General features: G+C 45.9%; 1 protein-coding gene across 1 annotated transcript in view; it reads right to left on the reverse strand.

Moving 5' to 3' along the window:
* Positions 1 to 20,957, reverse strand: part of LOC120848301 (sodium/hydrogen exchanger 10-like) — a 175,367-nt gene that overhangs the window by 111,785 nt on the left and 42,625 nt on the right. The window contains exons 4-6 of the mRNA XM_040504496.1: positions 16,957 to 17,218; positions 11,512 to 11,655; positions 3,420 to 3,585 (exon numbers count right to left, since the gene is read on the reverse strand). Of these exons, the coding sequence (XP_040360430.1) occupies positions 3,420 to 3,585; positions 11,512 to 11,655; positions 16,957 to 17,218 (572 nt within the window). The remainder of the gene's footprint in view (positions 1 to 3,419; positions 3,586 to 11,511; positions 11,656 to 16,956; positions 17,219 to 20,957) is intronic.

A 20,957-nucleotide genomic window follows, 5' to 3' on the forward strand; every position in this document is an offset into this window, starting at 1 on the left:
CACTTCCGTCAATATTAAACGCCTATCAGCTTGTGCATTTTAATTTATTCGCCTGAAAGTACAGTGAGCTCCGTGCCATGTCTGTAACCATGAAAGTATAATTTTTGTTTCTTATGTCTATATACCTTTGCGTTTTCGTGGTCATTATCCTTCTTATGTTCATTCTTCCCGCCGTTGTGCTGCTTAGTTGCCATTAATAGAGGGACTACGGGCTCGTCAAGCTGTTAAGCCCAGTTTTTTTTTACAGCCCATCCTCTGTATTTTTTACAGGGTGGAAAATAAACACATTTGAATGGATTTTATTTCAGTTTGCCGACTCTCACAGACGTTTGAATTGCCGCCTTGCCTGTAGGATATCGCTCAATCAATGCATCCACAGCTGGTAGTCTTTTTTTTTTCGTTTCTTTTTGCATATTTTGTGGAAGTTTTTTTTCTTGTTTTTTAGTTGTCACAACTGCTGTTTTTATTAGTACTAAATGGGTTCCTCCTGTTATTGAAAAGAGTCGTAGCAAGAGCGTTGTATATTTAAAAACGCATTACATTGTAGTTGCTGGGGAAAGGATACTTGTTTCGGTTCCGTTTGTGTGAAAGTCATACCGGTTCTTTCATCTTGATTTTCTTTTAATGAAAATTATGAAACGATTGTATTAGCGCGTTAAATTGCCTTAATTTTTCTTTTCTTCCCGGTGTTTCGATTAAACAGTTGGAACTAACAGTCAAAACCTTGTAAGGCGCAGTAGTGCACGTGGATGATTCGTAAAAGGGATCACAGTTAAAAAAGAGACACGCGCAAAATATAAAAAAAAGAAGTTCCTAGCGCGATTTGAACCCGGAACTTTCACGCCGCGACGACAAGTACTGGCGCTCTAACCTTCTCGACCACACTAGGAGGCGCGAGCCGCCGGTACTGGCGGAGGTATATACATCTACTGCTATCGCATTTATCTCGCGTGGTTTTTTTCTTTATTTTGGCTCATATTCACCCACCCTGGCCGTAACATTACCTGCCGCTCCTATAGTACAAAGGGGCGGTCAATTGGACTCCAGTTGAAAGTCCCTGCAGTCAGTTTCTGCGACCGAAATTAGGCTTTTCTGCTTGAAGCGATACAGATTTCTCCGCCATTCGGAAGGGGCGCTAGGTACATCCTTGTCCCCATGGAGCTGGTCACGTGACATAAAGATCCCTCTTGGCCGCAGCCGCTGCCGCGGCCGCAATATGAGCGACCGCCCCTGGTGTCAGGGCCGGTTTGCTCATCTTGGGGCTGCGGCCGCGGCCGCGGCCGCGGCCAAGAGGGATTTTTACGTCACGTGACCAGCTCCATGGGGACAAGGAAGTACCTAGCGTCCCTGCCTAATGGCAGAGAGATCCGCATCGCTTCAAGCAGAAAAGCGTAATGTCGCTCGCAAAAACTGATTGCAGGGACTTTCAACTGGAGTGCAACTGACCGTCCCTTTATACTGTAGGAGCGGCAGGTAAAGTTACGGCCAGGGTGGGTGAATATGAGCCAAAATAAAGAAAAAGACCACACGAGATAAAAGCGGTAACAGTATATTTATATACCTCCGCCGGCGTCGGCGGCTCGCGCCTTCTGCTACGGTCGAGAGGGTAAAGCGCCGGTACTTGTCGCCGCGGCGTGAAAGTTTCGGGTTACAATCGCGCTAGAGACGTCTTTTTTTTTTGTATTTTGCGCGTGTCTTACTTTTTAACTGTGATCCTTTTTTAGGAAATCATCCACTTGCACTACTGCGCCTTACACGGTTTTACTGTTAGTCACAGCTGTTCAATCGAAACACCGGGAAGAAAAAAAAAGATCAACGCAAGTTAACGCGCTAATAGAATCATTTCATAGTGATTAAAAGGAAACCAAGGTAACACCATCGGTATGGCTTTCACACAAACGGAGCCGAAACAAGCATGTTTTCCCCGGCAACTATAAGTTTATGCGTTTTTAAATATACAACGCTCTTGCTACGACTCCTTTCAATAACAGGAGACGCCTATTTAGTACTACTAGAAACTGCAGTTATGACAATTGAAAGAAAAAACTTCCACAAAATAAGCAAAAAGAAACGAAAAAAAAAAGACTACCAGCTGTGGATGAATCGATTGAGCGAAATCCTACAGGCAAGGCAGCAGATCAAGCGTCTGAGAAAGTAGTAATAAAAGAAATCATACTTTTACTTGCATGGAATGTGACAAAAAGTATATATTTACACTTTACACTTTGCTGTGGCAATCGTTTTGTAATATTAACGCATTATTTGTTGAAGTTTAGTTAGAATAGCAGACGATCACAACCGAATGTAAAAAATGAATCAGGCGTCGACATCGCAAACCATACCTCTAACCCAAACACCTAAAATGACTTTGGATCAACACATATCATTAATTAGAGCAGTTGGAAAACGGAAACAACAAATTCTAGAGAAATTCAGCAGCACAGTTACCTGACAATCGAAATGACGGGCATGGGAAAATATTGTCAACTTTCCGCGGAGTGTACGGCAGATGCAGTAGGCGTGGGGAAGTTTGTAAAGAAAGCCAGAGACATGTATAAGCTCTTCCGAGGTCATGAGCAACGAACTGGTGAGTCAGAACTGCCCACCCAATGATTTTATAGAGCTCATAGGCCCTTGTCTACATTCTTAGTTGGAGTGCAGTCAGATACAAAAAAAAAAGGAGTTTTTGGCGCGACTTGAACTCGGAACTTTCACGCCGCGACGTCAAGTGCCGGCGCTCTAACCTCTCGGCCACAGGAGAAGGCGCGAGCCGCGGCCGCTGGCGGGAAGGTATAAATATACTGCCGGCGCTTGTATCTCGCGTGTTATTTTTCTTTATTTTGGCTCATATTTACCCTCCCTGGCCATAACTTTACCTGCCGCTCCTACAGTATAAAGTGGCGGCCAATTGGACTCCAGTTAAAAGTCCCTGCAGTGAGTTTCGTCGAGTGAAGTTAGGCTTTTGTGCTTGAAGCGATACAGATTTCTCCGCCATTAGGCAGGGATGCTAGGTACTTCCTTGTCCCCGTGGAGCTGGTCACGTGACAGAAAAATTCCTCTTGGCCGCAGCCGCATCCGCAGCCGCAATATGAGCAAACCGGCCCTGGTGTCACCGCTTGCCAGCAACCCGAGCAGAGGACTTCATCTGCAGCTGCAACGCGCGCACCGTCGCCACCTATATATATCTTACACCGTGGGTGCGTCAAACACGAGCAATCAAGATTCGTGCAGGATTCCACTTTAAAGCTGCTGCTTTCAAAGAATGTTCAAAGGCAGCACCAAGACGCCTAAAAAGACGACTTCCGGTAGAAACGGGAACTTTAGCTAGCTTCAACATGATCACGCGTGCGTGGAACTGGGCTTTTATAGTAGGGATAAGTGGTTCAGGCTCCTATTGTACAATCAGAAAGTGTCCACACCTTGAGCGCGAACTCGAGGTTCACTCCAGAGAAGGCCCGAGCCAGGCTCAAAGAAATCATGAGGACTCCTTTGAAGTTCGACCAGGCGATGATGAGACACTGCTTCCAGCTCAATTCGTAGCCGACGGACGCAAGGATCGGGTACACGACGACGGTCGTGATAAACCTGCAATTATAGTGAATATCTCGGAATCTGACAAAATTGGCCTTTCATGTATTGCCTCGAGGGGTCTCTGAAACAAAAGCGGGAAGCGCGCACTTTCCAAAGGAAGTGGGAACGCGTTGTTCCACTTCCGCGTTAGAAAGATGTAACTCATGAAAGACCATTGAGAATGTCCCTGTCCGCCTGCTCCTTGGCCTTTACCTCCTCTACACTACTATCTCTCCTGTGATTGGTTGCGCCCAGTGGTTTTGTCATGCACACATTCCAAAACCACACCCAAACACCCACAAAAAAAAATGAAAGCCGTTTATAACATTTTGTAACGCCGAATTAGAGTGCAGCTCTTGAGAAGGAGGAGGGAAGGGTACTGAGAGGAGGGTATACCCCTCCCCCTCCTCCTCACCTCCTCATCCTACCCGCTACTCCACCTCCCCCTCTTCCTCCTCCTCCTCCATTCTTGGTCTTCCTCTCCTCTCCTTCTCCTCCCTCCTCCTCTCCTCCTCCCCATCTTCCCCTCTCCACTTCCCCCTCCTCCTCCCCCTCACCTTTCCCTCCCCTTCCCCCTCCTCCCCTCCCCTCCCCGCCCCTCGTCCCCTCCCCTCGTCCTCCTCCCCCTCCTTCCCGCGCAATGCATCATGGGCAAATATCCCATAAAGCACCGCGCGGTTACGCCGACGGCGAGGGCGACGCCGCTCAAGCCGGAAACGGGCGCCTAAGAGCTGCGCTTTAAAAAAAAAACGTGACGGAGCAGAACGCGTCGGGAAATATCCCCGCTAAAAATGCACTCTTCCTGCTTTCTGCTTTTGGTATGGAGATCCCTAAAGGGCCCCTGAAATGAAAATCAGTTTTTTTAGGCAGTCTGGGTGGGACACGCAAGTAAAAAACAGGAGTTTTACGGGAATTTTTATTTCAGAGGAGTATTGATGGTGCGAGATTTATTTTAAATTATGCGCGCAAAGTCCATGTTGTCACGGAATGGTCCTACACTCTTTCCACCTCAACGAGATAGTCATACACCCTCTCCCCCTCAACATGATGGCGAAGACGATCCATCTCTCTTCCACGCGCCCGAAAAGCCGACAGTGAAAACAACAGGAATGGAGGTGACTTCCGACTTAATCGCATCTCGCGCCGTTAATATTGCTCTAAAAAAGTTTTTTCGCTCAAAACTTATCTCTTTTTTTGTGTGACGTTACGGGTGACCTAAAAAAAAGACATGTGACGTCAGTATCCTATTAAATTTAGGGGGGAAGCTGAATTCATCTTGGAGGTAACGTGCCGTCAAGTTTCTAGCTAAATTTAGCGGGGAAACTGGGGTAGGAGGAAAGTTTATGGAGGAGGAGGAGAGGAGGAGGGGAGGGGGAAGGGAGGAGAGAGGAAAGGAGGAGGAGGCGAGGAGCAGGAAATGAGGAGAAAAGAAGGAATAGGAGGAGAGAAGGAAAGGATCGGAAGAGGAGGGAAGGAGGGAGGAAGGAAAAAGGAGGAGGAGGAAAAGCATACCCTCCCCTCCTCCTCCTCAAGCGCTGCGCCTAATTTTGCATTACAAAGATTCGGGAACGACTTTTATTTTTGAACACAGCTCTTAGGTGGCCGTTTCCGGCTTGAGTAACGTCGCCGCCGCCGTCACCGTCGTCGTAACCGCGCCTTGCATTATATGAGGTTCCCATGTTGACGTCACACGTGACGTCACATAAGACGTCATGAGTGCAAATTTCCCCCGCTTAATTTGGTGGGAAATTTTCCCGCTACATTAAGCGGCAAGCTTAGCGGGAAAAATTTATCCTCGTGACGTTACACGTGACGTCACGTGTGACATGATGTGTGACGGGACGAGGGCAAAATTTCCCCCTCTAAGTTTTGCGCGAAATGTTTCCACTAAATTTTGCGGGACATTTTTACGCTAAGTTTAGCGGAAAAATTTTCCGCCAAATTTAGGGTAAAAATTTTACCCTCATAACTTCACACGTGACGTAACTTCTGACGTAACACGTAACCTCCCCCTTCGTATCCACCCCTTCTCTTCCTAAAGTGCTGCCTCTAATTCGGCATTACAGAGAATTGTAAACGTTTTCAATATTTTAGCCACTTTTATTCCGCGATTTAACTCACGTTTTACGTCCGCGTTGTGGGTCGTTTGAAATTCCCGCGCGAGGTCACTTGGATTTGGCGTCATAATCCAATAAACCAATCCTGAATTTTCGCGTCACACCACCGACATAAACTTTTCTACGACGCAGGTTCCTTAGGGCTATCACGTTAGAACCTTCGTTTCCGTTGACAGGTATCTAACCACCTAGCCCCGACAAAGTAGCTCCACCCTTTTTCATCATCCAATAGGTCGCCGAGAACGCTAAGGGCCTTGGAAGCCAATCCAATGCTGTACTCGTAGCCTCCGCTCTGGTCCATCTCAAGGTCAAACGGCGTATGGCCAGCTGTATTACGGACGAGTAGCAGTCCTTTCTGTCGTGCTTACAGGTTTTCATACGACCCCATTCTTAATTCAGCGTGAATTCCATAAATCGCAATTGTTCTGTGTTTATCACTGTCACCCTATTGAGAAAGAAACAATATAAAAAATACGACCCATATCGACCCATACTACTACCCAAGAAAAACCAAGAAATCTATACGATCCCTGGAAATTATGCAGCTCTACCCGCAGACATCACAATTTCAAATGGTCGAAGATAAACTATCTTCGCTCATACACGTATTAAACGCACAGACACGGAAACTAACTGCCAGTGATCTGTGCCCCATCTATTAAAATAAAATGTAACTAATTAAACAAATTATTAAACATAAGAAGAAGAAAACGATAGCATTTATGTGCTACATAAGAAGAAAACGATAGCATTTATGTGCAACACGGGGAAAGTGTGGTCAGCGACCATGGCCATATGAAATTGACCTGGACATTTTTCACTGGGAGAAACGCATAAAACATTAGGTATGGTTTTTAAAGGGATGCTGAACCGAAATCTGGATTCCACAAAACACGCGGCGAAACCGTGCAGCGGGATGCAGTAGTAGAAAACATGTTCCAGTTTGCACAGCGACCAATCACAGCGCAGGAGGGCCGGGCAAAACCCGATCCGACTAATCACAGCGCAGGAGGGCGGGGCCAAACCTAATCCAACCAATCACACCGCAGTAAGGCGGGGTCCTTTCCCTCTCTCCCATCCCAGTGACCGATGCATCGATTGCCCCGCCATCGATACCCACTCGATGTGGGCGGGGCCGCGAGAGACGAATCGGAGCTCAGCGAGGTCCCGCCCTCGAGTAACGTGCTCGCTATAGGTGTGAAGTCGCGTGTCAGGCGCGTGCCACTTCCCATGACCGCAGACCTCAGACCTCAAACCACAAGCGTGGTTGACCAGGTGTTGACAGCTGTGGTCATCATCTGATAACAACCACCTCAGACCTCAAACCTCAGACCTCAAGCGTGGTTGACCAGGTGTTGACAGCTGCGGTCATCATCTGATAACAACCACGTGATGTCACAGGGTCCGAGCTTCGTTCGACAGAGGGCGCTATAAGAAGTATTCACTGGCGCCATATTTGTGGGTGCTGTCTAGAGCGCATGCTCAGAACGAGCCCACATTAATAGGCTGCTAAGACCGGCAATCTTGAAGGTGCGGAATGCACGTTACAAACGAACTGTGGAAGCTCACCATCAGCACGTGCTCAGCAGAATGTATTCACTGGCTATGGCCGCCAGTGAATACTTCCTATAGGACTTGAATTGCGCCGCTCAGGGCGTCTCACGTGTGATGTCACAGGGTTCGAGCTGCGTCCGACAGAGGGAACTCACGTGATGTCGCACAGGGTTTGTGCTGCATCCGAAAGAGGGCGTTGCGCTCCGGTCACATGGCGGTCACATGTTTTAAATTTGAATCGCTGCGCGGTAAATGCCCCTTTTATTCGATATAAAAGGCTCCGCGGACGGCTGGGAAACGAACTCGCTACTTTGTGCACAGCAGCCCGACACTCCACCTCTGAGCTACGAGCCCATTGCTTCCGAGACTGCTTAAGTCGTCTTAGCTGTTCGTGTGTGTATGTGTGTGCAATTCAGATCACGTGTTTTCCTGCCACTTGGCTTTTGTAATGCGGTTAAAAAACAGGATGCGTCATTGCCGCAGGTCATGTGACCATGGTCGTGTGACGTTGCTCGTCTTCCTATCACGTGATTTCGCGCGCGCGCGATTCAAACGGTGCTCGCGGACTCGTCACCTCGGGAATGGCTCTCGTAATCTGGGTGAAAAAAACAAACAAACAACCCTCCACGAATTTTGAACGCGTCATTGCTCCAGGTCATGTGACGAAGCCTATCTATACATCTTATACAATCTTGTGCGCAACAAAGACGAGGACAAAAGGAGAGAAGAGGACACAACAAGGCGCAACTTTCAACTGAATTTTATTGAAAACGTGTTCCGTTATATATATAGTCTCAACCATCGTTACAATGACAACAACAAAAAAGACAAAAGTAAAGGAAAAATAAACTCCTGAGAACGAGATAGTGTTGTTTCCCAGTTATGCTCTGTCATGGTGTTTATTTTTCCTTTACTTTTGTCTTTTTTGTTGTTGTCATTGTAACGATGGTTGAGACTATATATATACCGGAACACGTTTTCAATAAAATTCAGTTGAAAGTTGCGCCTTGTTGTGTCCTCTTCTCTCCTTTTGTCCTCGTCTTTGTTGCGCACAAGATTGTATAAGATGTCAAACCAACTCGCCCAAACAACCACTCTTCTATCTATACAATTCCGTCATGCAGGAAGCAGTCTAGACAGGTTTTGGTATATCTCGAGAGCTCGAAATATTGTTTTCTTTTTCATATGCAAATGAAATACATTGTTTTGACGCGCCGCTCGTTCGCTTTTGTTTATTCAGCTGTCGCATTTGGGCTCGGAACGTGGCTTGTGCGCCCGAGTCCCCACAGGATATGAATGCGTCAATGCCGCAATTCATGTGACGAAGGTCGTGTGACGTAATATTATTTGCATCGCTGGGCGCTAACGTTGCTCGTCTTCCTATCACGTGATTTTGCGCGCACGCGATTCAAACGATGCTCGCGAACTCGTAGCCTCGTGGCGCCCCCTTAGCTGTTGCAAATGGGGTCTTCGACCCGCTGAATTTCGGCGTCATGTGACGGTCCCAAATAGCAGCAGCTGGGTCCCGCTAAATTGGAGTGAATGTAAAACCACAGCTGTCAACACCTGGTCAACCACGCTTGTGGTTTGAGGTTTGAGTTCAGGGTAAGTGGCACGCGCACGTGACTTCACATGTATACCGAGCACGTTACTCGAGGGCGGGTCCTCGCTGAGCTCCGATTGGTCACTGGCTAATGGCCTGGGGGGGGGGGGGGCATCGATGCCCACTGCCTGGCATTGGTCACTGGGATGGGAGAGAGGGAAAGTGCCCCGCCCTACTGCGCTGTGATTGGTTGGATTGGGTTTGGCCCCGCCCTCCTGTGCTGTCATTGGTCGGATCGGGTTTGGCCCCGCCCTCCTGCGCTGTGATTGGTCGCTGTGCAAACTGGTACATGTTTTCTACTACTGGATGCTACAAACATCAAAACATCACGCATACAGCGATATCTCGAACGGATGACCGTATTTTTCAAGAAAAGGAGCCGCATTTGGCAGAAATGTTGACGTCATGTTTCTCGAAGAAGGAGAGGGAACGGCCTCGCGTCTTCTCCTCCTCGCCGCCTTGAGGGAGCGAAGCGAAGAGAGGAGGAAACTAGGTATTTTCAGGTCACGCGCCTCGTCAGCCTGGTTCAATCTCGACCGCTTTTTCCCAAAATACGGCCGTCCATTCGAGATATCGCCTTACGAGTAGTGTTGTAGGTATTGCAGCGTCATACCCACATCTCCTGCATAGTTTTTTCTGAAATTCAAATTTCGGTTCTCCATCCCTTTAATACGGTTTTATGAAATATTAATGGTATGCCGCTGCATATTTTTTATTATTTCTCAATAGGGCAGTTTCAGTGCATCGAAACCGCTTACCATCAAGACGAAGTTCACAAATGAGAAATTCCAACCTTTTGCTCTCTTTCCAATCTCTAATCTGCATCCTCTAGCTTCCATATACCCATAAACTGCATGCAAGTTTTCGAACAAGATATAACACAAATGACGAACAGTATAACATTCAAATCACCAAACCTTTGTTCAAATTCGCACTGACTGATCTTTTGTTCAAGTGAAAGGTAAACATCGGCTCGAGGTCATGTTTTTATGCGATATACACTGTTAAAATACGTCACTAAAGTTGTTAAATTCAGGCTTTCTGAAATGATGAGACCCGAGGACTTAACTGTGTAAATCAATGAAAAACGCGAATATTTTGTCATGTTTTGTTTACCCAAGTCGCCCCGAAATAAAATCTGAATCATCATTAGCAGTAATGTGTGACGGGAAACATAAATCCACAAACGCGGGATTTGCTTCTTCCCCCAAAAAATGCTGCGTTAAAAAACGAAGTTTCAATGCCACACCACGTACGTATGCTTTATGTAGCGTTATTTGTCGAATACGGTTAAAAGCATATACCTCCGACTTGCATAACAATACCAACAATTTATAAGACGTTTCGTCTCCTATGCAGAAGACATCAGTGCAGCCTAGGAACACCCGACCAGCTACCAGCAGCCCAACGCTTGCTTCTTCCTTATCTTCATCCGTAGCGCTGGTTCTGCCAACGTCTTCGTCCATGACATACGGGAGACATCGTATGGATTGATCATCATTGCTGGTAGCTAGTCGGGTGTTCCTAGGCTGCACTGATGATGTCTCCCACATAGGAGACAAAACGTCTTATAAATTGTTGATATTGTTATGCAACTCGGAGGTACTTGTTTTTAACCATGAATCCCGGCTTTTGGAACATTTTTGCGTCGAATACGGTTATGTGAAGGCGCCGCTTTGGCAGTTGTGCGGTTAAAGCCGTAGTACTTTGACGTGAGCTCTCATGACCCGTTCTGTTCTGACGCGTCTCTCAAATAAGCACGTTTGCAGAGATTTAACATTTATATTTATATACGGCGATGTTTAAGCGTTATTTAATTAGTGGACAAGTAACGCTATCCCAATGATGATGAATCCGTAACTGGGTGAATGAAAAAAAAAGACAAGCGCACACAAAATTCGAAAACAACTTCTAATTTTAATTCACAAAGTCGCATTGATATATTTTCCCACTTTGGGGTTTATAATTACTGAATTAGTTAACCAAATTAATTCACTATTTTTGGCCACTGGTCATTTAAGAGCGCCACATATTTTCTTTTGCTTTTTAAATCTCGACTGCTTTCTGAAGACAGTTTAAGTATTTGCTCTGTTAGACAATTACACAATGCCGAACAATCTAGCGGAGCATACGTGGTAAACCTGCTTTTATATAAGAGAAAGTCCGCTTATAAACATGAACATTTAATGTACAGAAAATGTTTATTACATAATGGAGCCTTCATACCACACCTGTAGTAAAACCCTCTTTTCATAGGTTCGGAAAAGTGGAGTTGATCTTTAAATACTGCCATGTTTTCTCGGAGCACCCGCAATTTAGTTTGTTGACCAGATGCGCTTTCTTGCGACAATTTATCTACTTGAAATCCTTTTGATCGTATTGTTATCTCATTATACAAGCCTTTATCAGTATTTTCCCTTGCTTTAGTTGAAAGTATTTTGAACATTTATGTATATAGTTTTAGATACCTAGGGCAATCCGAGCTTTTAGAATACGGAGATAGCCAAAGGGCTAGTCTGAAATTCCTACGTGCTACCTAATATGACCAAAAACGCTTAGCTTGGCTGTCTACTTACTTTTGCAATCGAAGAGAGTTTTAATACGTGATTCAATTGTGAACAAAGCTCTAAGAGGCCTAAAACTGTTACGAAAGCTCCCACGACGTACCTGACTCCTATCTTGGCAACGTAGAAATTGATGGGGTACAACACGTCGCTCCAGTTCAGGTACTGGAGAGTGTCTCGACCAATCATGTATGAAGCCAGGAACACGAGTACCGTGTTGTACACGAACCTCACTAAAACCCAGAACCTGAAGAAGAGGGAGGGAAAGCTCATGTGGGGTGATCTGTGGTTTTTATACACTGGTGATCATGCGCGTCATGTTTGAGCCACGACCACAGCCAGCGCTGAGATTCGAGCAATTCAACCGAGGAGCTCCAAAACTGCACCGTCACGGTACTTTTCGTCTCCTGTGCGTTTGCCGTCACCGGTTAAACCAATCCCGTGCGGGAAGAAGCGGAGGGTCATTGCAACTTCACTGCTCGAGATTGGTTTAGCCAGAGTTGGTAAACGCACAATGACGGGCGCCATGAGATTGCACTTCTGACGCTGCATCATTAGGTCCATCGGAGCGTAGCCTTGGCTGCGGAGAACTCAATGCAAAAAAAAAAAAAGACAATTTTAGCGCGCGCAGGGCCAAGCAAACAGCGCCCAGTCACGGCATTCTAGAAGATTCGCGTTTATTCTTACTCGGGGTGTAACTTTGATCATTTCACGCTAGTTTCTTGTCGTCGAAAGTTCGTGTGCATTCTCACTCTGAACGCTCGATGCTCGAACTTTCTCGGTTAAACTTTCGCGATGCCAACGCACGCCAGTCTCGCTTTCGCTCGCTGTTAGCCCGCCAAATCGCCGCACGCTTTTTTGCTGCCTCGACGCTCGTCTTTTATTTAGTTTGGCACAAGTTCGCCGATTACACCTGTATATTTAGTTCACGGTTAATCCTCTCGTTGAAGTCCTTCGTGACATTTCTGCTAGAGGTGCAGGGTAACAGAGCCTACGAAGGGTACCCCACCGAGGTATCGCAGCGCAAGCTCAGTAGCCGGTTCGAGAAGACCGTCCATGGAAATGACCTAGGCCCGAGAAAGCCGCCGTGTTCAGGGTGTGCCCCGGCATTTAGTCTACTACCGGAAAAGGCACACCGCCAGTCGACGAAGCCGGCGATGAGCAACCAATCGTTGCAGACTCCCGCCGCTGCCTCCCCCGTCTTTTACCTGCCCAGTGCCCCTCGAACTCCGACGACCTTCCAGGGCGAGATCTACGTAGTTGCGAACATCTGTGCGAGTGCAGGTTTTCCTGCTCTCTCCAAGTTACAAATAGTTTTGTCACATTCAGGACGTCTTAAATAAGTTTAAGAAATCTAACCTTCCAGGCGGTATCTATTTAGGGCTGGCGAATAATTTGCCTGAATATCCGAGGGAGCGTTCAAATCTGTGGGCACATGCCACATCGAACAGGCGCCAGTATCAAACGGATACCGTATCAAACGGATACCGTATCAAACGGATACTGCATCAAACGGGTACCAGATCAAACGAGTTACATTTTAAACGGGTAGCCAATCCCATAATAAAGTTTAATCCGAGCGGGTCGACAGCTTTGCCAGCTGTTTGATTCAAACGGATCGACTAGTTTGCCACAGGTTTAACATCAAATTATTTTTTTTTCAGTAAACTACGCTCAGTTTCGAATATCACTGTAAAATGTTTTACGCGACATTATTCTATTGTGATAATGCAATTAATGCAAAGGCGCAGGTCAGCTGGACAAAAAAAAAGATAATAATCCTTGGAGAAGAGAAGAAGGGAGACAAAAGGGAAACATAAATCTTCAATCACAGTTACGTGACTGGTGCTCGAGCGAAATCGTCGAGCTTCGCTGCAAATGGAAAGGTCCCTGGTTCGATACCAGGACCAGGCGGATATTTTTGTCAGGCACCAGGCACCTAACTGTGTTTGGGGATTTGTGTTTGTCCTTTGTCCCCCTTTCCCACTTTTCAAAAGAATATTATCATTATCATTCCATTGCATTGTTTATTCCTCTTCCTAGTTATAGCTTCATTTAATCAACGTAAAACTTATAAAAAAGAATGCTCACTGTTAGGAAGAGAACGTCATTGGTGGCCCTTCGATTTTCCCACGTTTACAGTGAGCTTGACAAATTTGATAACACTCATGTGACTCCTGAGCTTTGAGCGGGCGCGCAGTGAAAGCACGACGGAAGCCAACAAGCACATGGTGGAGACAGGGCACCCGAATAAAAACGCGCTGCCATTTTTATTGTCCCAGTGACTATACACCGTTTTTGGGTGACGGCCGCCATTGTTGAATTCTGACAGCTGAGTTGGGAAAATAGCAAATCCCTTTATTTGTCGTGGTTCGTGCCAATACTTGAACTTTGTCCACGGCTATACATGTTTGCAGATATGCTTAAATTACTTTTTTAATATTTTTGGCTCAACCAAACCACGTCATATTTGAAATGTTGTTAGCTTTTATTTAGTTGCTTATTTTCCGTTGACGAGTAGGTTGTGGAGTCAGTGATATCTGAAGTGGTCTCTGCCCCCTTTACTTTTTTTTGCGAGCGAGACACTTCATCTAGCAAAAATGAATCTGGCACACCAGAAAAAAATACACAGCAATGTACATCAGCTACTCAATAACAAATGAGAAAATAAGTTTTAAACAATAAATTGATACAGTCAAAATAGGAAGGGACATACATAGAAAAGCTTTACAAAACACGTGGAACCAAAAGTATGAAGTATAACCATGACTCATGCCAAACGGAAGATCAGACAGCGATGTCACTACTCAAAAAGAGAGCCCTTATTTCACCTTTAAACTTAATTAAAAAGCAATTAAAATCGATCTGACCGCCAAAAGTGTGAAGGATTTTTGCCACTTGAAATTGTTTTTCTGCTTATCATTATTTGTGCACATTTTGGGATGTCTTTTGATATTTTGTGTAGAAGAATACCTATTTATACTATTTGAAGTAATTTTTGAGAGCTTCTTGCCATGTATTATTTGCAACAACTTAAAATAATAAGCTTCTTAGACTTTACTATGTCATATATGCTTGAAAGTTGGTATGTTGGAAAATCTTCCGCCCTGCGCTTGTAGTTTTCACAATTCCGTAGTATTGTTTTTTGTAGATTGAGCAGCCGACTTTAAATTACTGAAGTCGTTGTGTCATTACTAAGATGCAGTGGCATAGTGTGGAATAAAGAAATAATTATATGTATTAATCTTTATCCACATGGGTATATGCTTCTGTACTTTATTTATGCATACAACTACCTGTGATAGCTTAGTGCTTAGCTTGTTTATATTTGTATTCCAACTAAACTCCGAACTGAACCACACGTCAAGGAATTCTTGCCCTTTAACTTACTCTATGAGAGCATGGCGACCGTAAGAGGAAACGTTTCTATAGGAAACAGAAGGGGATTTTACTTCATGAATTTTGTTCACAATTTTTTTGTTAGAAGCAGCCTGGCGAGTACCGAAGGTGAACATTTCTAGGATTCTTATTTTAGTCTGAAATGCGTAATGCACAGCAGCTTTTAAGTGTCATCACATTCATATTCAAGAAGAAACTGGTGCGTTACAGTTATCTGCATGGCCATTAAAAAGGGGCCGACATCTTTGCTGTGTGCTCACGCGCATGCTGGCTGCGAGCCTACATCAGACTGCTTTCTCACTCACAAAACAGTTGTTCATAGCAGACGATAAGTTACTTCACCTGGAGCTCGAGCTGATGGCAACATATACACGGCTGCATGAGAGGCTCCTGTGCGCTGTCCTCTTGAGCGGTGCTAGCGCCGCGCAACTATCCCGCCATGTTTGGGTGTGCTCGGGGCCTGCCACTGGAGTGCGCAAATGTGGGTCAACGAGGAAATGAGTAGCCATAAGGAGTTTCGTGACGAGTGGGCATGTGTGTGAGATGGACGGCGTCGCGGCCAATGGCACACCATGGCTGGGCCCGGTAATGGCTTGCTAGGCTTGCTCGGGTAATGCTGTGTTATTTCAGTGTGGAGCCTGATTTCTACTTACGAGTAAGCAGTATGCAGTGATTTCCAAAGATGTCAGCGCGACATGCACGTTGGTAGCGGACTTTTTGTCCTTTCGAAAATACACTGGCTGGCCGCAGTGGCGGCATGAAAGAGCTCCTGGAGCATTTTGATACGCTTTGAGATTTTAGAAAGGTCTTATAGTTTTTCAGTTAGGTACTGGTTCCGGCATTTTTGTGTACAATTATTCGTGCTCTTTCTCGCCCGAAGAGAGCACCTGTGTGTTCATAAATATCTTTTAAGAATCTCTAGACGCTCAGTTGTGCTTGCTCCAGCAAATAGTCGCCCGGCAAAACTGTTCCAGAAGCAGCGCACGTCCTGGTTGAAGAGTAAGGTCCCCCTCAGGTCGGCACGCGGTTCGAGGTTAAGCCGTGATGCCACTTGCACAGGTTTATTCATCAGTAGGCGGCCCAGACGTCACGCCGCTGTCTTGACGCTGCTATGCGGAGCGCAAGGTCGTCTGCTTCCTTGGCAGGGGTTTTAGTGAAGTCAGAACGCCGAGCTCTGATTGGAAGGATAGTGGGTAAACCTAGAGGTTGCTCGATTTGAGGTCTACCATTCATTATGATCCATTATCCATACTATCCATTATTCAGAGCCAATCAGAGCTTGGCGTCCTGACGTCACCATAACCCCTTCAAAAGCAGCAGACGAACTTTCACTCCGCATTGACAGGGCGCATAAGCAGTCGCTCCACTTCACGCCAATATGGTTTCTGCGCAGGCGCAGTGGCGACACCTGGTGTGGGGTAAGCGCATTTGTCCACACCTCGTGTGGGCTTGTTTGTAAAAACGCGTTCACCTATAGTCCAACTTAAAATGAAATATTAAATGAAATATCTCCCAGTTGCTCGCTGGCTGCCCCTTTGTAGAAGGACGACTAATTTTGGAAGAAGTTGCCTCCTTTTTATTTGCGGTCACCAGTTTTCCTCTCACGGTGTGTAGACTTTGTACAGTTGAGACGGGTAGACTAGCTCATGACCTTGAACAATGCCAAATTACAAGGTACACTACGAGTTCGTGATAAATTATTAATGTCGAGACTTCCTGGTCTCGGTGATGCAGTGAAGACTCGTAAATAAAAGCATCTGTAATATGTTACCGCAATATGATTTGACGAGGCGCCGAAAACAAACACATACCTTACGAAGCCCATGACGTTCCATGTTTTTAAATTTGATATTGAGCCATATCTTGAGTGTTAGTGCTTAATAACTGCGGAATAAAACTCGTAAAAGGCATTATATTAGTGTGAGGGATTGTAGATGCTCTGCTAGCAGACAACAGAGATGGCCCCCGTCTGAAGGGGTTGCCAGCCCTGCAACGTTGAGGCACTATTGTTTCACCTATCATAAAACATTTTACACCAGGCAATTCGGCGGATAAAAAAAAATTGAGAGTGGTAGCTGTTGGCTAACTGACCTAAAATATTCTTTTTTTAACAAGACATTCAACTGTGTTGCGTGAATAAATCACGCACTTTTTCATAATGATCGGGTTGTGAATCGTGGACGTGGAGTGGGCGTTGGTGGTCAGCGCAACCGAGATGATGGTGGTCACACCGCAGCCGTAGAGAAACTTTTCGGCGAAGGTCCAAGTGGCCATGACGGCGGTGATGCTCACGACGAAAGCCACAGGAATATCCTGAGACAGCTTGATCAGGAGGTACGCCAGGAGGTGTCCCGCCAGTTTTCCCAGCAGGGGCCCCACCGCCAGCGTGCAGGCCAGCGTGTAGGCGATGCCTGAGGTAGGACCCTTAGAATGAGATGGCGGCTTGCATCATCTTGAAGGTCTGTATGGAAGTTATACCTAAGAAATGGTTTGAAGCTAACCGGTGCTCCTTGTAGCTACAAGTACACATCGTGCTCCAAATGGCAAGTGAATACGTAATAGCCTGATAACTTTTTACTGGTGGTAGTTGGCACCAATATAAGTTGTCCACTTAATTAGAGGCTAAGTATTATGGTCTTATGCAATCTGAATTACGAATTCGAATATTGTTCACGAAAAACGCCAGTTTGTAAATAATTTTATCGTTTAAAAAAGTCAATACCTATGAAAAATATATTGTTACACATAGGGAATAAAAAGTAAATAAATTGGGTTGAATATTTTAATTTGAGCAAAACTGTCCCGTGAACTACTGCTGCCGTTGCGGAGGTTTGACAAATTCACACTTCAACTGCTGGATTTCTCAAGCGATCCTTCCAGCTCACCGGTCGACCAGTCAGCAATAGCTGATCACTACTAGGGCTACATGTTTAGGCGTAAGCACAAACATCTTAAATGGGATAAGCCGCTTATTGCGGCAAAATCAGCGATGCCTGTAAGCAGCAGTATTTTTGATGCAACGTGAGACTGGATTAACCGATACGTCAGTTCGACGGGTATAAACCAAGTCAACATTTCTGGTTTGGTGAGCATGTTAGACATCGGGTTTCTCTTGAAGGTGACTTCGGTCAGAAATAAGAATGTCACCGCGTCGCGAAAGCTGAAAGAGTGTGAGAGGCTTCGTGGACTGCCATTTTCAGTAAAATAAGCCCTGCATTCTTGAAGCCATCTGTACGGTATTTCCTAAGCCAAACCAGCTGAGCAATCAGCGGTCGCGCAGTCATTATCGTGAACAGTATTTTTTTTGTTTTTTTTTGCGACGGCAGGTTGTTTTTGGTTTTAAAAGCGGTTTTTCTGAAAATACAATTCGAATGCAGGCAAGCTGTTCAACTATTGGCCCGATTATAGTATTCTGAGCCTGCGGTTTGCCAGACAGCCTACAGAGCATAATACTCTTCGAGTGCTTACAAACGATTGTAAGCAAAGTTTAAAAAAAAAATCAAAGTTGTTGAAAGTATGCTAGAATGTGTTTGAAGGACTTAAGAAACTTGCAAGTAATAAGAAAACCTGAGCGCTCTGCGGTGTGGAGCATTATGTTTGTGGGTATACGTGGAGTGTAATATCATTTACCTGAGTGAGTATAAAGGAGTGAATACGAGACTGCACTGAAACAACGTTATATTAGTAGAACAATTAGAAAACCGAAGGTTTCACCGCTGGTGTCAATGGGATGCAACGCACTTTTTATTCAACCTTTCTTAAAAGGTATAAAAAAGGCACACAAAAATCAATATGTTTGATCAAAAAGTACATTTTCTCGAACACGTGCTTTACTAATCTTGGATCTTGAATGGCGGAGCGGCAGCTCCAGGAAAGATTTCGAACGAGGGGGTTGTTTCTGTGCCGTATACAGGAATTGCGCCGCCAATGCCGCATTTTTCTGAGGGTGAAAAATCGTTCAGGATTAAATACTCAGTTTGATTTTTCAATACAGCTTAAAATAAAAAGCAGCAACGACCGATTCCGAAGGCAGTTCAGGAGCCTTGTATGTGTTGGAGAGGTGGAGTGGGGACTGTCGATCTCTATTGCCTGCCTTAACTCTTTGTTGAAAATCTCCTATATGTGCGGGGAGTGGGGAAGATGACCCCCTGTTCCGGACGCACTGACGCAGACCATGCACAAAGCAAAAGCCGTCTTAACATGTACATTTGATTTCTAATAGAACACTCGGCGAATTTACTCATGCCTATCTATATTGAGGCGCTTGATATTCTATCAGATTGCCGCGTGCGTAGCTAGTCACGTCGGCAGCACGCTTGGCTCCTCGCAAACGGGCCGAGGTTCGATCCCTTGTAGCAAATATACCTTTTTGTTATTTGTGTAAATGTCACGTACTGGTATATTCGAGGACTATGTTGCTGGTTCGAGGTCCGAATGTTGTACGCGCCGAACCTTCTACGCTTAGTGTTCCGGAAGACAACCCTTGGGGGGGGGGGGGGGGGGGGGTACAAGAGGGGTTCCGCGTGTCGAGCCGGAGTCAATCTTTCGCCAGCGCTCGAGCCAGCATCCTCGCCGACGCCGACGTCTGCTTAGTGCTGTCATTCTTTTCAGTAATTACTATCTTGTTTGTAGTGGCACAAGTTCAGCATTAAACTTCAGCTGCTTTAGCTATTCGCCCCCCTCCCCCTTCCGTTTGCGGCTCATGACAATTTGGTCGAGGTACGGGGTAGCGTATTCTATGCCCGTGAAGCGTACCCCCCAAGCCACGCCGGCCAAGCCAGATACTCAACCCAAGGCGACTGCCATACGTGGAAAACGCTGCAATCTTAGAAAAAAGGGTATGGATAGTCCTCCCTTAGGGGAGGAACGGTCTTGTAACCTATGTTCCTTTAGAAAGGGAGAAACTTTCGTCCCTGAAGCAGGGGAGCAAAGTTCCTCCGTCGCTTGCATCTCAATATGGCGGCCCCGAATCGAGCAAATCGAGCCCAATAAGGCTTGACGAGGACGGTACATCTCTTGTAAGAGACGAGAGCAGCAGCAAATGAAAGCGTAACACGAGCTTTCCGCAAACTGTGTTTATTTCCGAAGCCAGATTCCCCCCACAGGTACAGAAACTTGCGTTTCGAAAGCAGTTACTCAGTCTTCTCGTCGACAGCACTGCGATGTTAAACGGAGACAACCGATACCCAGTTACCTCGCGCACTTTGCGTCTTACCTTTGGTGTTCCTCGAGTCACCATTCCTTCGTCAACCGCACATCACGGAGAAGGGCAAACTAAATCCGCGAAATTAAAAGCCGCTCTCGAAAGAACAAACTCGAAGCCGCTGTTTATCGCGTAGCGTGAAAGAAGGTTAAATCGCTAGCCACCAGATGGCGGGGTCAAGCAGAGTAATTCCAAGTAGCTAGGCTAGGTGGCCCTAGGTACCGCCCAATTCATGTTCTACAAAAAATAATTTGCTTTCCTCAGGCCACTACTGCGCCTGGGGCCCCCACTGAACACACATTACGCTTATTACAAGCATCAGGTGAACATACATTGAGCACATACAAGGCACACACAAATATCAATACAACGGAACACCACACTAACCCGAACACTATACCCGTGGGCTGCGTTTCCGTCTTTTATACTGGTCGTTTTGAACGTACTTAACTTTTCGGTGACTCCCTAAGCAATAAAAAATATTCCCAGCATGATGATTTTTTCTCAGCAATGTCATACCTCTGAGAGTATTTCGAATGGCTCAGGGGATGAATCTCTTATTGAAAAGTAAACGCTCGATCATGCCGTAATTATTTGAAAGCCAATAAATCAAGCCGCTCCAATGCGGTTCGAAGCCATGAGTTTGTTTCCCCACACGGCACGTCGTAGCCTGTATTTATATTGGTTTTTCTATTTGTGCTGTTCGCGCAAAGCTGCAATTGCCATTTTGAATTAATCTCTGTAGAGCGGATATTCACTCAGCTGGAAGTGATGCTCCACGGGCTGAGAAATCGCTTTTCGATCAAATTGAATGCAGTCAAAGCCGCGACTTGCGGCAGGTGTTAAGAGTACGGAGCTACGCCGTGGCGAGCCCGAAAACTTCTAGCGCTCATCCCAGCGCGCCACGGAGGGCAGTTTCTCCAAGAACCGTAGTATATTTAAACAGC

Source organism: Ixodes scapularis, unplaced genomic scaffold, assembly GCF_016920785.2.
Source record: "Ixodes scapularis isolate PalLabHiFi unplaced genomic scaffold, ASM1692078v2 PGA_scaffold4__175_contigs__length_147842914, whole genome shotgun sequence".
NCBI classification, from domain to species: Eukaryota; Metazoa; Arthropoda; class Arachnida; order Ixodida; family Ixodidae; genus Ixodes; species Ixodes scapularis.